This window comes from Syngnathus typhle, linkage group LG5 (assembly GCF_033458585.1).
Source record: "Syngnathus typhle isolate RoL2023-S1 ecotype Sweden linkage group LG5, RoL_Styp_1.0, whole genome shotgun sequence".
NCBI lineage: Eukaryota > Metazoa > Chordata > Actinopteri > Syngnathiformes > Syngnathidae > Syngnathus > Syngnathus typhle.
Window position 1 is genome coordinate 6,461,365 of NC_083742.1, and position 23,244 is coordinate 6,484,608.

The 23,244-nt window shown below is 39.4% G+C and overlaps 1 protein-coding gene across 1 annotated transcript in view; it reads left to right on the forward strand.

Annotated features, from left to right (window-relative positions):
- The first annotated feature begins 10,390 nt into the window (after positions 1-10,390).
- tacr1a (tachykinin receptor 1a) overlaps positions 10,391-23,244 on the forward strand; it is a 47,547-nt gene continuing 34,693 nt past the window's right edge. The window contains 2 exon segments of the mRNA XM_061278330.1: positions 10,391-10,948; positions 10,951-11,092. Coding sequence (XP_061134314.1) covers positions 10,693-10,948; positions 10,951-11,092 — 398 coding nt within the window. The 5' untranslated portion in view covers positions 10,391-10,692.

Genomic DNA, 23,244 nt, shown 5'->3' on the forward strand with positions numbered 1-23,244 from the left:
CCTGACAAAGGTCGCTGGTTTGCTGGAGCCTATCCCAGCTGACCAGTCATTCACTCAACCATTCACTCCCACTCATGAACACAGTTAATGCTGTGAACCACGAAGCTAAATCAGTCTGTTTTGTGCAATACAATAGGTCATTTAAGTGTTAAGTAGCCTATTCACAGCAAGTTACTCCCTTTTGAGAATATTTGTGAGTTAAGCAGCTCGACAGTCACTTAATTCTTGTTTTTCCTCTCTGTCCACATTCTCAACAAAATGTATCATATTTTTATACATAGTTGGCATGTTAAAGCTCGTTTGTTTACAAAGAAGCATTTACAGTAGAAATCCACGATAAATGTGGCTACCATTGACAGTATGTATGAAGTTCCTGATAATGATGTTTTTTGACAAACATCAATTTGCATTACCTAAAAATTAGATATTGTGGTTGTGGATTCAGTTTGCGTGAATTTGAAATACATTTTAGGAATTCCTATTTAACTTAAATATGGCCCTGGACCTTCCTAAAAGTATCCTAATGTCCCTTTAAGTCTATATATGTAAATGTGTTATCATCATTTGTATCTTTTGCTCCTTTTTCTATTTTTACCCATTTTGGTTTTTCCTCATCCCTCTCATCTGCTTGCAGCCCTTGCATGCACTTTCGTCCACACATCCATTAAGCTCCGCCGAGCCTTAATGGGCTTAGTGCATAGAGCAGATGCTGTTATCGCAATAATACCAGGAGAAAACTACCAGCAGAAACCTATTGGACATAAAATAAAAAGTTCTGACCTTGACTTGCTCATAATAAAGTTATTTGCATGGTAGCATGTTACCTTTTGAACTCGTCAATGATAATGGTCCAGATGATCCTTTTGTCCCAGAGGAGACGACGTCCATGATTTCCAACAGCAACTTGAACTTGGTGGACTTGCCAAACCACAGCACACTTTTCCAAATTGCCTCAGTCCATTTCAGATGAACCCAGAGACAACAGCGTTCCTGGGTGATGTTGATATATGCATTTGCATTTGCAGCGGCAACGTTCCTGATCCCATGTGGCAATACATTCGACACAATGATACCTGCTTTTAATTCATTCTTATGGTCCGTACATAATGAAATACTTAAATTCCTGAAATTGTACGTTAAGAAACTGCTGAAGTATGTCCTCTAGCATTTTTTCACAAAGTGGTGAACTACTAGGCTGCTGTGCTGCTTCAAGCCAAACAATTTAAAGTGATGACTTCATTAAGGTGTCACAATATTTTCTCCTTTGCTGTTCGGTGAAAGCGACATCTTACACATGCACTGGGACACATTATCAATGATGGAACACGAGGTCGAAGGAGGTTAGGGTTTAAATGTAATATTGTGTTACCATCAACCATAGAGCCCGGAACATGAGCAGAAAGCCAGCTCTGATATTCGATCACTGGAATTGCATAGCTAGCGGCCCAAAGAAATTAGTTACAAGACAAATTGTCTGCAGGTGTTACTATAACTTTTGAAAAGTCAAACACTCTCTGGTTCAAGTGTTTCCATACATTTTTTAAAGTTCAATTTAATTTTCCTTTGAATGACATTTTATGACATTATCAGCGGACATTGAGGCTGCATCCTCAGTGTGACTGAAACATAAAAGTGCATGACACTGCAGTTGCTTGATGTGAGGATGAATGTGACTGTGCCACACATTGATTTTAATCAGACGCAACATTCCAATTGTCGTCAATTCCTTGCCCAGGTTTTAATAGTATTGGGAAAGTGTCCCACAGTCAGGAGATGGTGATGTGAAATGACGCTATTTCATCAAAATTCAGCTATTTCATCAAAATAGCTGTACTCTAACTGTGAAATCTATGCTAACTCTTTAAACCCCTTAAGATTGCTGGCAATTGCACTTTTGTTTTCCTCATAGGTCAGTTAGACAATTGGCCATCAATATTTGCACTTCCTACTACTCATCAATGGGAGTTCCCAAGTGTCAAAATAATGGAACTAAAGTGGGCAAGTTGACTTATTCGATTCACAACTTGAACTGATGCTCAGCAATAACCTTTGAAAGGTTAAGTTCAAAGTTTTCCTTTGAAGCTTCTCCTGTATTATAGTTTGTTCAGGTAGAACAGTTCCTGATGACAGATGGAGGCAAATGTCTTAAATTTACAAGAAACTAGGAGCATGCTGATTGAGCTGGATGATATCATCAACAGAAGTAAACAACTTCATTATAATAAGACACTTCAACACCACCTGAGACTAAACAGAATTTTTTCATTATTATTTGTGATTAGATCAATCCATGCTCTTAAATTACATACTGTAGAATCACACAAGAGTTTCTGATGACGTCATACGTTTTTGAAAACATTTTCTTTCCTTGCGTTAATTGATGTATTTACAGCATTTTTATTCAATATCTTTTTGGCCATTTAAGTTTTGAAACAGGGGTGTCCGAACCGAGAGCCGCTGTCCTGCATGTTTTAGATGTTGCGATGATCAGAATCGTTTTCAGTCTTCTTCGAAGCTTGCTAACGAACATTTGAATCGGTGTGTCAGAGGGGGGAAAGCTCTAAAACAAACACGAGATTATTTGCAGTCTTTTTTGATGATTATAATACCCCATTTCAACTATTTTTTACCATTAAGAATATTAATAGTATACTGCTGTTACAACATCCAAGGACACCATACTAAAATATATTTCTGAAAGGATAAAGTGTAAAGTGAGTGTGGGGAAAACATAAGCACAGTAAACAAAGAAATCATAAAGTAGCGCCAATAAACCAGTTTGAATAAAAAAAAAAAAAAGCTTGGCTCTAAACGTTTTAAGACAGTGAATGGCTCACAGAAGATGTAATGGACATCATCTGTGTCTTAATGAAAAATGACACGAATTGAAAATGCAAATTTATCATGATAATTACCTATATTTATATAGCACCATTCATCCAAGTTCACATTTGTGAGTTTTCAACATATACAGTTCAAAATATAAGAAAAACTTTTTTTTTTTTATCTTTAAGTGTTCTATTTTTGCTCTCGCTGTGCATACATGCATGAAAGTAGCATGCTTAGCTTTCATTGACACAAACCATGCTTGCCTGGCTGTCTGAAGATAACAATATCTATCTCCTAGCATATCTCATAATCATTCATCAACAATGTTTTAGCATGTTTGTCTCATTTGAACGAAGACAGTAGCATCAGTCACAAACGTATATGAAGATAGATGATGACAGAAAATTGCCTCGAGTGTTTAATTGCATTTGAGAAGATATAAATACATTTATACCCCTGCAATTTTGCAAATGGAATGCAAACTAAAGAACCTGAATGGAAATTCATCACACATGTTTTCAGCATCTCCCCACCATCTCTCATAAATTAATTCCCAAGAAGTTCTCTCTCACTAATGAACATGTTATTGTGTTCCTCTGTGGTCAAATGAAAATAAATCATATTTGACTGTCTCTCATTTTACCTGTCAGCAAGACTTTGCTCAATTAATTTGGTGGTGAAATAGCTTGTTTTATCTTGTAGTGAGAGCAAGAATCATGTATAAGCAAAAAAAGAATGAACATTTACTTCATACACACACACACTCACTTGCAAACACACTCATACACTAAATCTCTCACTTGCCCAAAACCATCCTCACACTTACAAAAATGGTTTCATCACTGTCCTCATCGTAGTAACACCAATCTAATAAAAAATGTAAAAATACCCCAAATCACAAAATGGCCCAAAGAAGTTCCCCAACCACACACTTACGCACACACACACACACACCCACGCACGCATACACACACACACGCACGCACGCACGCACACACACACACACACACTAGTTTGATACGCATTTCTGAAATAAAAAACATGTTCAAAAAAGGGCTTCACTGATGGTATTGTTAGGGCCTGATCTATTTAATTATTATTTATTGTGCTTTAAAAAATATTAGCGGGCTGTTACGGAATGATTATATGTTTCTAAATATTTGCCAGTGTACAGTTCACATTTATAATCACTACTACAACATTCCTGGGAAATCATACAAATTGTCCTATCACTGGCAAGTTTACTTTTTAAAAGGCTCCCAAGCTATTTTGTGCTTAACCTGGTGTCCACGAGTACCATGTTAGTGACCCCAGGTTTAGATAGTGATTGAAAATATAACTACTTGAAGAATGAAACAAAAGAACTGTAACTACTGTTCTTTTCAACACACATTACATAGGTCCTGGCCAGAGAACCATGGTGAAGTCCAGAGATATTAAATATTATATATTAGATATATTAGATTAATTTCAACATTTGAGGCAACAGACATGATCAGGACGCTAAAATGGAAATTCACAATTTATACATAATCTTGTGATTCATTGAAATAAGGCTTTGTGTTCCTGCTACTCCAAGACAAAATCTATGAGTCCACATTCAACCTTCACCATCTAAATCCATGCAACGGTAATTAAAGACTCTTTACTTCTCACAGGCCTCATGCAGATTTAACATGCTGAACAGGATGTTCCAGCCACCTGTACCAATTTCAAATTTCTGTCCACAATGAGTCGTGCCAATCCTTATTATGTGGACTGGTATCACATTACAGAGCTACACTCCGATACACACTTCGGAGCAATTGGGCAAGGCATATTATTAATCAGTTTATATTTTGTACATTTGGGACGAGATAGCGTGGCGTCACCGCAACTGCTGTTTTGTTGTTCGTTGTTTGACAGTTACATACCAGCTTGTGGGGCGAGTAGATCCCGCTTCATACTAATGTAGAGAGCAGGTGTTTGACATAAAAGTGGCCAATGACAATGTACAATTTTATGTTTACATTCTTTCCGAACTCTGTCAACGAAGCCCAGCTGGACAATATCAATATCAATGCATTTTTCTTTAGTTACTTCACTGCTAGCCTGTCACGCAGTTACGACAGCCATCAAAGGGAATTGGTTCACTTGTTGGACAAGGGAGCAAGCGTGGATACAAATGCTCAGATTAGCTTCACTCTAATAAATAGGACAACACATGCATATGGATTTAAAACTAGACCAAAACAATAACTACCGTATTTTCCGGACTATAAGGCGCACCAATGGCCCATTTTAAAACTGTGTCCTTATATAAGACGCATCAGACTATAAGGCGCACCATCATGTCAGATTTTCAATCCAAATCAAATCATTCTTCATTTCATTTTTTTTATTTCAACTTCAGACGCAACAAATTACTTAAGAATCGCAAAATAATGATCCATAGTCTTTTTGATTCATGATTCATAGTCTTCAGTGGGCCACTTATGATTGATTTCATGACACAATGCTTTGGGCCAGTTTAGATTTAGGAATTTGGTCCATATATAAGGCACACTGGACTATAAGGTGCACTGTTGGCTTTTGAGAAAATCTTAGGTTTTTAGGTGCGCCTTATAGTCCGTAAAATACGGTAGTTCAGAAAATTGATTGATGGGTGGAAGGGGATCTGCTGAAGAATATATGGCAAGGGATCATCAAGATTTAAATAAGTTATTTTAACCGAAAACTAGCACATACAATTCAGGCAGGCGACCGCCAGCATTGACATTAATACAAAGGCAGGTATTGATGTCTATGCTGTGTTGCGGTGTTGAAGAGGCAGTTCTACGATGGTCTTTTTGCTAAAGGCCTGATTATAAAATGACGCACGTGCCTTGTATCATAGCTCTGTGTCTGATGTTTGTAACAATGCATTACGCGCGGAAACTGCTAAGGAATTCAATGAGTTATAATGAACACGAACACTAGCTGTTGTATATCTATGGCCTCAAAAACTACCAAGAAGAAGCATGCTAGCTAACCCATCGTTTGGCGCGAGAACTATTTATCATGAAGATGCTCATTTGCGTGTAACAAATGCGATTGTGTTTCAGAAAAAAATAAACATGAGCGCTAATGATGTCTATTATGAATGTGATTTGTATCTTGTCGTATGTAATGACAGATGAGCTGGCACTAAGCAATAGTTTTGTACAAGATTGTTAATCAACGCACATCGATTTAAAAGCCGAATGATTATCCGTGACAGTTAATATGACAGTTAGAGTCTCAGCGTCATTACTGTACAATAACATCCTGCTCTCCACTCCTTCTTTGAATTGTCTACGCTGTTTGTACTGTGTCCTCTCTGCATCCATTGCAGCCTGGTCATCCTGGAAGAGGGACCCTCCCATCTGTGGTCTCTTCTCAAGGTTTCTAGTTTCCCCTAGCTGGAGTTTTGAGTTTTTCCTTGCCCTCTTGGGAGTTTAAGATCAGGGGATGTTTGAGAATATTTGTCATTTTTCACGTCCTGAGTGTTGTTAGTCACCTAAATGGTGAACAGAGGCTGTGATTTACCAAAGTCAAATTCCTTGTTTGGCACGCTCACACATGGCAAATAAAAACCCTTGAAATCTTGAAGTCTTAACAAACTTGACTAATCATACTGTGCATATTCATTGGGTCAAAACTTGCGTTACACTTGATGCATTTTGAAGACATACAGTGTCATCAGGAATCCATTTGATAAACTCTGGTGAGCTTGTTCACCACCTCTCAATTTGCCGCTGCATTGACCCCTGAGAAAATAGAATCAGCTCAGAAGCATAGTGCTAATAAAATGGATAGGGCAGCATCAACCAGTTTCACTCCCTGTGGATACGTATGGACAACACTGTTAAACGGCGCATATGCATCAACAATTCTTTTTCCCGCAGGGAAATAATCCAGACACATATCAACTTTGCCAGCGACCCACTGCACGGACCAATCTCCTGACTCTTTTAAATTTAAGTGTAAAAAAATCTCAAGTTACTGTATGTCCAATTCATTTTTACTGTTATCTTCTTGTTTTCTCACATTCTGTCAAAACTACGGTGCATATCATTGTGTCTGACAACCTCATCTTCCCGTTTATCTCATAACTGATTTTGTCTTGTTTTCTAAATGTTTGTTCAAAATCATTTTAAAAATATCAGCCCACTTCAATTTTTCTTAATTTTCTCTGCCTTGTTCAGAAAAGTACACTGCTTCACCTAAAATATACAGCCATACAGTTTTTATTGTATGTACTTGTGGTCATTATGGACAAGTGGTAAAACCCAATCATTCGCACCAGGGATGCACTGAGCCCAGAATTCAGGCCAGGAATTTGAGATGGAGATCTGGTCATAGGGGGATTTTGTTCCATTGCCTTCCTTTTACATCCTCTACCCCACTAAATGCACTTCTTCCTCTTCATCACCATTCTTTAAAACCAGCACGACATCTTCATCTCACGATTGGGGTCACCCAGACTCTCAATCACGTCTCTGCTAATGACCTTCGTAGCTGATGTTGTTGTTGATGATGATAATAATAATTACAATCATAATTATTAAGTTCTTAATTTACAAAAGCAATCCATGTATGAAAAGGCCAGATATAAATCATGCATGCACACACAGACACACACACACACACACATTTTCTTATGTCAGTGTAATCCACTTCATTTGTTCACATAACTAATGATATGTAAATATCACTTAACTGATTAAAATGCAATGTTACCTTGTCACAGTCAGGTCATGGAGAATCTTCTGATGCTAGGCAATAACAAGAATCAATCATAAGAACTGAAATATTTAACGATATTATTATTAATGCAATGGTCTAATATTCCAGCACTTTCCCACCGTCCTCATGCAGGTGGAACCTGCCTCAGCAGCATCTTTGTCCCCCTCTCCCTTTCTCCGCTGAAAAGGTTTGTTAGCTTTGCTCCAAGTTTTCTTAAACTTAAAAAGGTTCCTTTTTCTGTAATACCTAATATTTTTTAATTTTATTTTTCCCCCCATCTTATTTTTTTCTGCACCAACCAGTTCTTTCTCACCCTCCTTCTTCTTTTTAGAATATTCTCACCTTATTATCTGTCTATATGAGGAAGTTGTTGAAAGGTGAAATTGAGACTCCCTCGAGCTGATCAGAGCTCAAAGTTGTGTGTATGTGTGTGTGTGTGTGTGTGTGCGTGTGCGTGTGTGTGTGTGTGTGTGGGTTTCTAGCTTAGGAAAAAGTATCCATAGTGGAATTTCTACAAACTAGTTCTTGTAATATTTTTAGGTAATATTGTGTCCAAATGAAATTATGATACATTAAATTTGTAATACAACAAATAGAAAATACAAAAATCTATAGTCTAATGAAAACATCCGCTCCGTCTACCGTGGGATCAGGGAGTCGGACGACGCCCCCTTATAAGACCATGGTTATAAATCAGTTCCAGTCACTCCTTTCAATGAAAAAGCTGCCTATTCTATGTGTTGTTTAGTGATTGCATTATTATTCAATGTCATCAGTTTTAGCAGAATAACTAATATAAATGCAATTCCTAGTGTACAGTGAAAGCTTCGGCATGGGAATATATCTATGGGGCTTTAAGTCTGCCGCTTTAGATGTTGGCCGCGCCACAGAAACAATCCGACAAAGCATGAACACGCTTACCCTGCCTTTAAAGCAGGGGTGGGCATTTAAGAGGCCTCATGACAAGCTGGCGCGTCTGTCAAAGGCCAAGCCAACATGCTAACCTCCATTTTGGGTTTGTATTTAGAAAGAAAATGTGCTGCATGTGTAGATTTCTAAGAATGAATGTGGGTGTGATTGGTTGATCGTCTCGCTATGCATCCTGCGGCTGGCTGGTGACTAGTTCAGGGTTCAGGTTCCAGCACCATCTGCGACCCTGAACAGGATAAGCGGTGTTGAAAATGGATGGATGGATAGAATATCAGTCTAAATCTCCTTGGCCCTCTTCACCTCCACTGTGCAGGAAATAAGAATGTTGCTATCATTTTTTCTCATTTCTTTTATTGCGTGATGTTATGCACAATTTATTGTCTTCAATCAACCTCCCACCGATGAAAACCGATACAAGCACAGGGAGAACATGCAATTTCCAAATAGGAAAGTCAGAGTCAAGATTTGAAGCATGAACTTCCGAGTTGGAAAGTGGCCACCATGACACTACACCAACCTTCTGATTCGATTAGTTTTGTACCATTGCTTTCATTTTGCTAGTGTGGGTTTCCTCCGGGTTCTCCGGTTTCCTCCCACATTCCAAAGACATGCAAAGTAGGCCGATTGAGCATTCCAAATTGTCCGTCGGGGAGAGTGTAAATAGTTGTTTGTCTATACATGGCCTGCAATTGCCTGGCGACCAGTTCTGGGTGTATCCCACCAACCACGCAAAGACTGCTGGGATAGGCTCCAGCGCGCCCGCGACCCTCGTGATGATCAGCAGTTCAGATAATGGATGGATGGATGGATGGCTCTTGCTTCCAGTTTTTCAAGTGTAATTACACCAAATGTCAGGGTGAATAATTGTTTGTCTATACGTATGTGCTCTGTGATTTACTGGTCTGGACCAGTCCAGAGTATAATCTGCCTCTGCCCAAATTCACCTAGGATTTGGCTCCTGTTCACTTATAACCCTGAAGAAGAGGATAAAAGGTAGAAGTGAATGAAATGAACATTTTTCTTCCATTTCTTTCTTCTAATTTTTGACACAGTGGAGATGTGTGAACTATATGTGGACTATAAATAAATAAATAAATAAATAATATCTCTATCTATCTATCTATCTATCTATCTATCTATCTATCTATCTATCTATCTATCTATCTATCTATCTATCTATCTATCTATCTATCTATCTATCTATCTATCTATCTATCTATCTATCTATCTATCTATCTATCTATCTATCTATCTATCTATCTATCTATCTATCTATCTATCTATCTATCTATCTATCTATCTATCTATCTATCTATCTATCTATCTATCTATCTATCTATCTATCTATCTATCTATCTATCTATCTATCTATCTATCTATCTATCTATCTATCTATCTATCTATCTATCTATCTATCTATCTATCTATCCATCCATCCATCCATCCATCCATCCATCCATCCATCCATCCATCCATCCATCCATCCATCCATCCATCCATCCATCCATCCATCCATCCATCCATCCATCCATCCATCCATCCATCCATCTATCTATCTATCTATCTATCTATCTATCTATCTATCTATCTATCTATCTATCTATCTATCTATCTATCTATCTATCTATCTATCTATCTATCTATCTATCTATCTATCTATCTATCTATCTATCTATCTATCTATCTATATATATATATGTATATATGTATATATATACATATATGTTTTTCCCCCTTTTTGTGTGTGTGTGTGTGTGGGGGGGGGGGGGGGGGGGCTTATAATTTTTTTTTAAAAGGTCTATCGTTGGTACCACAGGGGGCAGCAGGAGGCAGGTTATAAATGTGCGTGGGATTATTTTCTCCAGCGTGTGTGCAGTGTGTGTTTGCAGCGTGTTGGAGCAGTCAGTAGAAGAAGCACCATGAGTCATATGACAGCATGAGCAGAACTGAGCAGAACTCCTCACATCATGGAAAGTCCCCATTCCTTCTGGTTGTATGGAGACGTGCGTAAAATACGCGCAGTTTTTTACCCATCTTGCAAATTAAGATCTCGCACAGATTAGATTCTAATTTAATCCAGTATAGTAGAAGATACCTATACGTATGAGTGTGAAACTTCTCATCGACCAGACCGAATTTCACAAGACCTCTATCTGGTGAGCGAGACTTTTACTCCGAAGTGGTAAGATGGACCCAATTTTTGATGGCGCGGACGAAGTCAACTTCACCACAAGTAACAACGGCACCAACAACGGGACCGTGTACTGGAACCAATTTGTGCAGCCAGCCTGGAGAATATTCCTGTGGGCCATTGCCTACTGCAGTATAGTCATCGTGTCGGTTCTTGGGAATGTGACGGTGATTTGGATCATCATGGCGCACAAACGCATGAGAACGGTCACCAACTATTTCCTGCTCAATTTGGCGTTTGCCGAAGCCTCTATGTCTTCAACACGGTCATCAACTTCATCTACGCCGTGCACAACGAGTGGTACTTCGGACTGATCTACTGCCGCTTTCACAACTTCTTTCCTATCGCGGCTGTGTTTGCCAGCATCTATTCCATGACCGCCATCGCCCTGGACAGGTAACATGCACCTCGTAGTACTGTTGCATTCCTCCAGTGAAATTTGTGCTTTCGTGATGAGATTCGTTTAATAATAACTGCAGATTCTACTAATTTTGTTTGCAAACATTTACAAAATGCATTCACATTCTAATTTCACTTTTCCCGTTTGTGCGACTGCTAAAAGAAATGTCATCTTATCTCATCTTGTCTTATCTTATTTAATTTTAATAACGCTCCCTCCGATTCCAATTTGTCTAAAACAGAGTGAAACGTCTTGTGGGTGTTCATTTGTTCCTGCCTTAAGTTTTTCACATTTTGTGTAATGCCAATTCATCAATGGGGATGTTCTTTCTGTCAGTGAATGAATGTGAAGGAATGTAAATGTGATGCGCAAAAGCTACAGGAAGCTTTTCTCTATGTGCACAAATTGTAAATCATAATTATTTTAAATAATAAATAAAATCATAAGCTGTCACTCCTTTTTTTAGCAATATAAGTGCAGGGCACCAACATGCTCTCTCAGCAGTGTCATCTGCTTTCCAGTTGGATAGAGAAATATTACTCAGTAGTGTGTGTCGTTCTTTTGCCCCCCTATAAAAAAAAACATGAACCATGCTGCTGAGGTTATGGATTTCAGGGCAGGAGTAAAAGATATATTTTGTATTTTGAATATGATGGTGTGATTGTATGAATACACGTTTTTACAATTGATGTCTTAATAAATAACGTAATGCTGGCAGAATGTACAAAATGGAACTCGGAAGAGTCGATTGCCTAACCGTATCTGGCGTACATGACACAACGCTCGTAGTGTGTCAAACTCAAGGCCTGGGGGCCAGATAACATCGCCACAATATTTTGTTATGAGTTTAAACTTCAAGTAACCACTTGAATTGAATTCATTTTATTTCATTGAATTATTCTGCTGTTGCTGAATAACACTCAGATTATGTAACTACTTTTCTGCAGAGGATTATACCGTTTCTTAAATCCACACAACTGCCAGATATTTGTCGTTTTTCTAGTACTTTGCTTAATAGTCTTACTGCTCATTATACAATACGAGAGGTTTTGCAATATGTGACCATTACAAGAAATAAGGCACTTTTAATTTTAATTAAGTATGAATATTATTGTGCAGCTGCTGAGAATCATCACACTTCATTCGTTTTTTTTCTTAAGAATTGTTTATGCATAATGTGTAATATGTCTCATCCAAGTTTTAAAATTATTATCGAACTGTACTCAAATCAGAGTGATGTCATTCCTTAAGAGTTCTCTTAGATTGGTCTACTGCAGTGTTGTAGAATGGGGACCCTAGGGGCGGTCGCGTTGAGTGGTATTTTATTGTTTTGTCCTCTCCTGACCTTGTCATGATATGTGTGTGCACGAATAGAATAGAATAGAATAGAATAGAATAGAATAGAATAGAATAGAATAGAATAGAATAGAATAGAATAGAATAGAATAGACATTTACAGAAAGTAGTTTGTTTGATCTCATTTCTGCATTACAAGTTACAGGGCAGCTATAAAATATTTTGCAAAAGCTACAGTACATTCTAAAAGCTGTGATGACTGTGAGAAACATTTTGCATAACTTTGCAAAAGTCATTCTTAGCGAAGATGCTAACACCTTTGTGAAATCGAGCCACAGTCAAGTTACACTATGTGCAAACTTGGACTTGTGTACGCAAGGAGGGAACATGTTGCATAATCGCGGCTTGCCTGAGACTAGACCCATCAAGGTCGAGATGAGGGGTTTCAAAATTCTTACCACAGATGACCCATTACATTAAACACCTTCAATCGGTGGGAAGGAAGGTGGCCAAAGCTACATTTATTGCATTGACAGGAGACCACCGGACAGCAGTAAACCACTATAACTATCTCGGGGCAACAGCACCCCTGATGGATGATAGTTGATGTCAGCACTCATTTGTGCTAAGTGTTGTAAAGAAGCATGTGCTTGTCACGTTCTTGTTGCTAAGAAGTGGGAGATAACAGAAAAAGGTATCACGAAAGGACCAGGCAGCAGCATGAACTTTACCATTTGAGCACTTGCCATGTGTCATTATTCTTACTGTTATTTAAGATTGCAATTCATTGTGAGTAATCTAAAATTGGGCATTTTAATTAGCTCAAGCTTTGTACTGTTACACATCTTATTTTACAAACCAATATGCATTAATAGAAAAACATTTTTGTTCCGGATTTCCTATTTCCAACTCCATACCTTGAATCTTGAAAAATTCAGGTCAATTGAAGATCACATTTTTATTGGTCCTAAGGGAAATGTGTGATTATTCTAGATTAATCACCCAATAAACAAATGATTGAAACAATTTTCTTAACCACCTGAAAGGATAGCGGTGTACCATTTAAATAAAAAGCTACTCACGTCACGCACTGTTAACCGCCAATAAAGTTGCCAAAAAAACAGGAAGACTGATAGTCAATCAAAGGCAATAACGAAGAGCAACAATGTCAGCCCTCGGCATGAGGATGCCAACAATTTACTTAATCTGTTCCAAAATAGAGATTCTGAGATTTAGCAACTTGCTCCACCTGATTTATTTCCTAAATAACAATTTTATTATCACATTTATGATCTCACCAAGTGTTATAGCTTCAAAACATATCAAGTCAAGTTTATTTGTATAGCCCTAAATCACAAGCAGTCTCAAAGGGCTTCACATAGACAGAAATTGACAATTATTCTCAAAGCATCCCCTGATCTTGAGCTCCCAAAAGGGCAAGGAAAAACTTAAAAACCCCTACTGGGGGAAAATAAGAAACCTTGAGAAGGGACCACAGATGGAAGGATCCCCCTTTCAGGATCACCAGGTTGGAATGGATGCAGAGATATGCGGCACATGTTTCTCCACTCTTTGTTCCTCTCCAGCTGCACCACCTTAAAATGTACAGTGAAATCATCACCCAATTGTCTCTTTCAGACAAACCATTAATTCATGCTTCTTTTGTCCATATGCATGCTGTACAGCATTTCCATAACCAGAAATGAAGGTTGCTGTGTAATTCTTCATAGTCATTGTAAAGAAGTCATCAGCAGTTGGCCCAGTCTCTGCGGTGTTCCATTAAACTGTTATCTTTGTCAGAAGCACTCACCGTGTATTCGATATAAGTACAATAACTCAAGGTTAAATTGTACTTCTGAGAGTGCGACATTGGTGGTTGGGGAAAAACAACATCGCTTAGTTGCCAAGAGAAATACAATCGTTCAATAGAGAAACCATTTAGTCATTTCTATGGCGACTATGAAACTGTATTATTATTATGGAGAGAAAATTAAAACTACTTACTAAATCATTTATTCATCTGTTGCAACTAAATAGGAAGGCTACGTGTTTATTTTTTCAGACCACATCATCATAACAGATGATGACCTTCGTAATATATCAATGAATATCCCATCGTTGTCTCTCTTCTGATTTTCATTCCTGAATTTCCATGCACTTCTCCCTCTTCATCCTTTGTGCTTTTCCCAGAGGGATCATGATGCATTATCATTAAATAATAGGTTGGCGCCTGACATGCACATCACAGCCCCTGGATTTGTGGGTTTGTACATCACTAGGGAAAATGATTCCACATTAATCACTCAAAATGCATAAATACAGAATTAATAGCAACACTGCTTTGATACCTTACAGGAGCGAACGATACTCAAGGGTTAATGAAATGAGGGATCTCTTGTATCACTTTGATCAAACTATTCCCCAAATGTACTATATAGATATAAAATGCAGTTTCACAGAGATCAAAATGTATGCATAACACCTTTAGTTTGATTCCAGTTTCTTCCACTTGTATGAAAATCTAGTCATAAAAGGAACAACGCATTGATACCTTACAGCACTGGTGTCAAACTCAAAGCCCGGGGGCCAGATACGGCCCGCCACATCATTTTATGTGGCCCGTGAAGTCAAATTGTGCATCAAATTCGTGTCATGACTAGAATTGCTAATTGTCTTCACTTTTAATATCTTTTTTTTTTTAATAGTTGACCAGTTTTTACCGTAATTTTGGGACTATAAGTCGCGTTTTTTTTTTCATAGTTTGGGTGAGGGGGCGACTTATACTCAGGAGCGACTTATATATGTTTTTTTTCACAAATTTTTACTTGATCATTTACACATCACTTACTTACAAGTATAGTTGTACTATACACATGTGTACACTTCACATGTTATTTTTAGTATAGTTGATCACTTCACATGCTTTGATATCTTTATCTTGAACATATTCAAAACATGAAAAATAGAGAGAGAGAATCAAATAAAGTAATTAACACTTTAAAGCGCCATATCCTCTGGACATGTCCTCTGTCACCAGGATGACATAAAGGACGAGAAATTTGATCGATGAATTTAATGATTTGGAGTGACACAAATGGTTTGATAATATTGTTGTTTATGTGATAGTTATTTAAAATATAGTTTATATATCGTTGTATGGGCCTGTGGAATAATTTGAATTGGGGCGCGGCACACGGCATTGTTGACAAAGGACGATCGATAAAAGACGAGAAATTTGATCGATGGATTTAATGATTTGGAGTGACACAAATGGTTTGATAATATTGTTGTTTATGTGAGAGTTATTTGAAATACAGTTTATATATCGTTGTATGGGCCTGTGGAATAATTTGAACTGCAGTGCGGCACACGGCATTGTTGACAAAGGACGATCGATGGATTTAATGAATTGGAGTGACACAGATGGTTTTATAAACGTGTTATTTATGTAATAGTTTTTTTTAAATAACTGAATGTTACGTCAGGCCCGTTCTCAGCTCCTCGTTTGTGTTTGTCACGTTAGCATACCGTATCGTTTAGCCTGTTGTTGCTCGTTCATGTCTGTTCTTGGTGTTGGATTTTGTCGAATAAATTACCCCCCAAAATACAACTTATACTCCGGAGCGATTTATTCATGTTTTCTTTCACATTTTTGGGCATTTTATGGCTGGTGCGACTTATACTCCGGAGCGACTTACAGTCCGAAAAATACGGTACTTGTCTGATTTGAACGCGAGTTATTTGTCAGTTTGTTTTGTAGCTTTTACTGTATATAATATGAGGTGCTCATACATTTATTTGGGTTGATAGTCATAATGGCCTTCCGAAAGAAGCTGGAATGCGGCCCGCGAAAAACATGAGTTTGACACCCCTGCTTTACAGGGTCTAATAATATACAAGGCTGAATGAAGCGGGCAGTGGTAACACGTTAGAAAGTAGTGTGTTACGCTAATATATCAATTGTTTGCTGTAATGACAGTAATTGAACACCACGATCATTTTCTCTGTTAATTAATTTGACTACAGTTACTTTACAGCGTCTCTATTTGTTACTGCATAGCAATTAACAAATGAAAAAAGCACACAGAATCCTATTACTTGCCATTCTCTATCAAGCGGTAGAGCCGCTAACTGACCCCTATATTCTGGTCTCTTCCAGTCTGTCCCTTGTTGATAAAAAAAAGAGCCTTGGTGCATCAGTCCAAATCAGAGTCAATGTCACACACTTGGACACGTTTAAACAGCTGCCTTGCAGCCATGTCACCTCAAAATGAATAATAAAAAGAGACCAGTCAACACCAGCTCGCTATAATTGAGAAAAATCAAACCTGATTGGATCTTGATAAAAAGCGTTGAGGCTACATGGACATGCTTTGCAGAGATTGCTGTCATAAACAATGACTTCTGAGCCATGTAAGCTGCTGACTATTGTGTAAAGATAATTGAAGCATTCAAAAATAAATTTATATGGACTGTGTAGTCATCTCTAATGCATGATTTCTGCACAGTACATAGTTCCTACAATAACCGGCAGAGGAAAAGTTCAGTGGATAACAATCCTGAATCTGCGGAGAGCATTTCTTGATAGTGATGGCGAAATTAAGCCTTCTGTACCGCTGTATGATTATCTCAACTCAACTTTAGTCATATTACCATTTGACAGCAGATGTAGATGTACCAAAATTGTGAACACAAAACAATAATGATAACACAATCAGTCGTAACCAATTTTCTTTTTTTTTAATCCAAAACACGTTTTTCAGCCGATACCTGTGGATTGGATTCTGAAAATGAAATGCAGATATTGATTTGGGTATCACAGGGGCATCTGCAGGTGATTGACGATCTCAGCAAGCAAAAGAGTTGTACTTGGATATTTTGCATAAAGTGTACCATGACACTGTCACATATAGCCTCCCTATAGGCTCCGTCCCAGCGTTTCCCCTTGATGGTAGTTTTACAAATCCTTCTGTAAAACAAATGAAAAGCAGTCCTGAAAGGCCAATACACTTGTGGAAACAAATGCTTGATAAAATTTCCGCAAACTTCGTTCAAACATAATTTGCAAAAAAAATTTAAAAAAATAAAAAGTAAGGACCGTGACGCATGAAGCCAATTTCTGTGGTGGATTGCTTTTTAATCACTTAATCACACATTGCTTTGCAGGAATGCAGCACGGCAACCTCATTTATATTGAACCACTGCCTTGCCATTGTAGGTTAGGTGCAATCCATTGATAATTGAATGAGTATATCACCCTCACCATCTAGTAAAAGCTGACCATGTTTGGCCTTGCTAGGCACACCAAGAGAAGGAGCCATGTATTACCCATTATTTGAAATACAAAGACTCAAAGTTGGTGTTTGTGACATGTGAATGAAAGAAACACCAAACACAAAAGGCTTCTCCCAGCTACTTTGTTGTTAAATAAAATCTTTGGGGTTAGAGTTCACTTTGTTTGAACACAAGAGCAACAGCAATATTGAAAACTGATGGAATTGAAGATAAATGGCATGGATATGTATCTCCTTAAGTCTACACAACTACTTAGCACGTCTAGGGCAAAGCAAAACAATTCAAGTCTCAATTCAAGATTATTTCCGTACATATACCAGTACCATCTGCTTGCATCAACAAGACACAGATAGTTTTAAATATTTAACAACGCAAAATGTTGTTAATAATGTGTGCAATTGGTTCTGTGGCGCACAGACTGGATGCAAATAAAGAACAGCGAGCACTGAAAGACGGTAAACGATTCCCTTTATTACCGTAGTCAATAACGGGTACAACTGATTGATGAAGGGTGTAGCTGACATCCAATCATCAGATTGAGAGGCTGGCCATCATGTTTAACACAGATTGGTGGGACAATTTGGGGGATCAAAGACAGGCTGTCAGCAGTGCCAGACAATTCCAGAGTGCCAATCTGGATGCAGAACAACATAGAGTATAGCAAATGGCATTAAAGATTAAGGCACACTTGCATTTTCAGACCCCTTTTGTAATTAATGTCTAGCTTGCATTCCTGTACAGGCAATGCCCGCCGCATTAGTCTTGGGTTGTTATTATACATTTATGGTAAAAGCACAAGTGGATTAGGAGCTGTAAACCCCAAATCAGACAAAGCGTTAAAGCCTAGATACACTCAGATTTGAACAAAAATGATTAATAATAATAATAATGTGGCACAGTGGTCAACTGGTTAGCAAGACCCCTCACAATTCAGAAGTTATGGGTTTGATTCCGGCTATGGCCTTTCTATGTGTCGTTTGCATGTTCTTTCCGTGCCTGTGTGGGTTTGGGTTTTCTCCGGCTGCTCCGGTTTCCTCCTGAATGTGAGTGTGGATGGATGCTCATTTATGTGTGCCTTGCGACTGGTTGGCAACAAGTTCAAGGTGCCCCCCCCCCCCCCCCCACACACACACACACTGCCCAAGATCAGATGGGATAGGCTCCAACATGCCCGCGACCCTCGTGAGAAGAATTTGTGTTGACCTAGGTCGCTTTGAGTCACACTCTTTCCCTCTGTCGTATGGTGTTCCACAAGCAGGTATCTCACGGCCCTTGCTATTTTCATCATATTTGCTGCGCCACATACAGCACTGACTGATATCATTCATCGAGACTAAAGTCTTAGTAATTGTTTAGCTGTTTCCATGACATATATAGTGGCAGTTATAAGAAATACATCTTTAATCTCTCACTGACTGCCAACAAGTGAGTGAAGACAAATGAACAAAAGAACAAAGACAATATCCAGAAGGAAAATTCAAAAGAAAAAACTAACAGTGTCCATAAATCAACGTAGAGGCGCTTCCGCGGGCGGATGACCTGTACAGTGCGACCGTCAACGGTGTGAACTGATGGACTGCGGACGTCAATCGTCACAAAAACAGGTGTAGGTTGAGGATATAAGGATAAAGATGAGGTCACGAATCTCTCACAGGGAGCGCAACTAGCAAGGAGGAGGATTGAGGCACGTTGGTGGTTTGCCACATCTGGGGTCCAACAAGGCTGGCTAGGTTGGGCCGGTCGTGACTGTGACGTGCAGCTATCCTGAAGCCTCCGGTTAGCCACACTCAGGAGGTACCCGTTGAGGCATGGACGTTAGGTCTCGGGTGGCGCCGACTGGTTGGGCCAGTCCTGACTGTGGCTTACAGCTGTCCTGAAGACTTTGAAAACCTGATTCATGGGGTACACATTGAGGTGCTGGCAGTAGGTCGCGGGACTGTGCCAACTGGATGGGCGCAACGGCTGAGTTGGGCCAGTCCCAACGGCGTTGCAATCCTGAATCACTGTCATCCTCCAAACTGAGGTGAAGCAGCACCCCGGCCTGCTGGTCAGTGACCATCTGAATTGCCTTAACCGATACTAGCAAGCACGCATTCCTGGCAGACGACCGTGGCGGAGCAGGAGGCCATGGCCGGACACCATCCAGTGCGCAGCTGGTGGTTGTGAAGGTGCACTGCAGCCATCCTTGGCAAATGGCAGGTAGTTATTGTTGGCCACACAATACGGTATGTTGACTTACGTCAGGAGTCGCCAATATGGAAGAAGGAAGAATCTCTTGAATATCTCCCTGACTGACAAGTGAGTGAAGACACAAGAACAAAGGAACAAAGAATATTACGCAACAAAGAAGATTCCTGGGGGTGCACATCAGTGAAGACCTCTCCTGGTCCACTAACACCGCATCACTGGCGAAGAAAGCTCAGCACCGCCTGTACTTCCTGCGGAAACTCAGGCGAGCAAGTGCTCCTCCGGCCGTCATGACTACATTCTACCGTGGCACCATTGAGAGCGTCCTCTCCAGTTGTATCGCTGTTTGGGGTGGTAGCTGCACTGAATACAACATGAAGGCCCTGCAGCGCATAGTGAACACGGCTGGTAAGATTATTGGTGCTTCACCCCCCTCCCTGAAGGACATTTACACCTCCCATCTCACCCGCAAGGCGACCACGATTGTGAGTAGTGTGAGTCACCCCGCTCACTCTTTGTTTGAGCTTCTGCCCTCTGGGAAGAGGTACAGGAGCCTGCGCTCCCGCACCACCAGACTCACCAACAGCTTCGTACTCCAGCCTGTTAGGATCCTGAACTCTCCCCCCTTCTGCGTAGCGTCCTGTACTTTTGCGCTCTATTCTGACTGTCTGCTGTATGCACACTTGCTCCATTTTTGCTCCTCTTATTGGTTTATTTATTATTTATTCATCACTCTTATTTATTCATTGTTTGTGCCTTCTTGTTTTAACTTTTTGTGTTATTTACTTGTATGTAGATTGTGTACTATGTCTTGTCACCGTGGGATAGTGGGAACGTAATTTCGATCTCTTTGTGTGTCTTGACATGTGAAGAAATTGACAATAAAGCAGACTTTGACTTTGACTTTGATATGTATCAACCCGCTCGTCATTTAGCAGCTCCTTCCCGCTACAAACTATGTCATAGTCATGTTGTAAAAAAAAAGGAAAAAAAGCTGTGTGGTGTCAGTCATCTCTCTCCTGATATATAACTAGAAAAAAATATATGGTGGGTTTTTTTTTTCTTCACTGTAAAAATGGAGGCCTGCTAGAAGTCTCTCCTTAACCTCTGCCCTCCCCACATTTACTCCTCCGTGTCTTTTTAGAGTTTCTTAAAACTTGTCTACAATTTCCTGCAACAGCCTCTCTTGACCCCTCTTCGTTTCCTTCAGTCAATTCTTGACTGACATTTATCTTTTCACGCGGCCTCTTCTCTTCTTAGAATGCTCGCTCCTGTGTTGTAAGAGCATCGCAATCGAGTGTTGCAAGTAAAAAGTACAACGCAGTCAACCACAGTTTTCATGCTTAGTAGTCTTAAAATTGCTTTTAGAAGTGTATAAATGCAGCTGATGCCAGACTTTGCACATCCCTGACTTTGATGATAGCGGCACAGATGTTGTGAATTGTTTCTGCAAGCAGAGGTCGAACATCTGCCAGGTGTGATTTTAACATCTACAACGTCAATGGCTCCTCAAAAAAAACCACATGGCTTCCTGAGCTGTTTGAAGCCAGGACAAAGCAAATCTCTCACTCGCTCCTTTTTAAGCACCCCATTGACCAATTTAAAAGGCTTTTTGTCCTTGAAATAATTAGTGTGAGAATCCCATTAGCAGATGAATGTGGGTTATTAGTGGGATTAACCCGTCAATTAGACTTTTTCAGTTATCCAGAATGCTTCGAAAAACACATTGCACCATAGTATTCATTGATGCATTTGTATACGGTTCATTATAATATTCAGTTTAAGACAGCTCCATACATTTGCAAATACTCATATTTCTTGACGTGTCCCGGTAGTGTGCTTCAACATAAGAACAATACTAACAGCAATAACGGTAAAATCCGTTATTAAATAAAAACCTGGTTTACGAGAAGCTATGAATCAAATGCTCCAGACAGCCTCATTTATTTTCCCTACAGTAAAGGGCAATTGATTATGGCAGCTAAAGTGTTTGAAACGAATTTATTTCACTAAAGAGGTGCAGTACTAATAATGTATAAGGTTGTTGTTGTTGTTTTTTACATGGCTGTCATCCGAAGCATTATTATGACAATTTGTCACTTGATGAGGTAAACTGTCTGCCTTCAAATCTTCCATCATTCAAATAGACACAGTACTGCCCCTCTGGAGTTCTATTCTCATCAGAATCTTTTATCGTCGTTGGCTAGAAAAAGGTGATGGCGAGGAATCTGAAAATGGGAAGGTTATTCTTACTCTCACGGGCTCACTTCGGGCTGCTGTTAGAATTAGTACCCCCTGTAACTTTGATATGATAATGATAATTGAACACTAAGGTATGCCACTAATTGACACATTTTGTGTCATTATTCTGTGTTCTGTATTTTTCCAGTCCTTTAGCCGGAGCCTCCAGCACACGCCAGTTTGAAATCTCTATTAGCTGGCTATTTCAGTGCTGAAGAGATAAAAGCTGGTGGCCAGGCTATTGCTTTTTTGCTTGTTGCCCTGATTGAATGTGTTATCTGTAGTGTTGTACCTGAATGAGTTCAACAAAAGTTAATCAATTTGTTCATATTTTGGACGGACGTAAACTGAACGTAGCGCATTTTTGCTTCGTGAACGTTTTTGCGAACGGGCTCATTCTGGGGCCAATGAATGGTTTTGATGGGCAGTTCATTTTCGTTCAAGGATGCCAGGTTTTCTCTTCTTAGACTGAATAAAACCCCGCTAAACACACCGTAAACAAGGCTTAATTAGGCGTGGAAAAAATATTTGGCAACCTCGGCCCCAAATAATCGCACGGCGTGTGTGCCATCAAAATGTGACGTGTGCTTTTAAGAGTGAAGAAAGCGTGATGACAGACGGTTCAGTCGATGAGCCTTTTCTTGTCAAACAGCAACGATAAGGCATCAATCATCCTATGAGAGCATTCAGGAATTTTAGGAGATGTTATAGTGCACTCAATGGTGTTGAACCACAAATTACTCTTAATGAGATTGTTTATTGTTCTAGTAATTTATTTGGGCTCTTTGCACTTTTATGTCTCGAATTATAAACATTTTCTGCTTCTTTGGGCAAACAAGTTAAGAAATAATAAGTTCAATAAAATGCCTTGGGATACTCCGGGATGAGCTGGATGAAGTGGCTGGGGAGAGGGAAGTCTGGGAGTCCCTCCTAAAGCTGCTGCCCCCGCGACCCGACCCCGGATAAGTGGAAGAAGATGGATGGATGGATGGATGGATGGATGGATGGATGGATGGATGGATGGATGGATGGATGGATGGATGGATGGATGGATGGATGGTTGGATGGATGGATGAATGTTCAATAAAAACGTCATTTGTCATTCTTAGTTTCCTACCTCAGTCTGGCA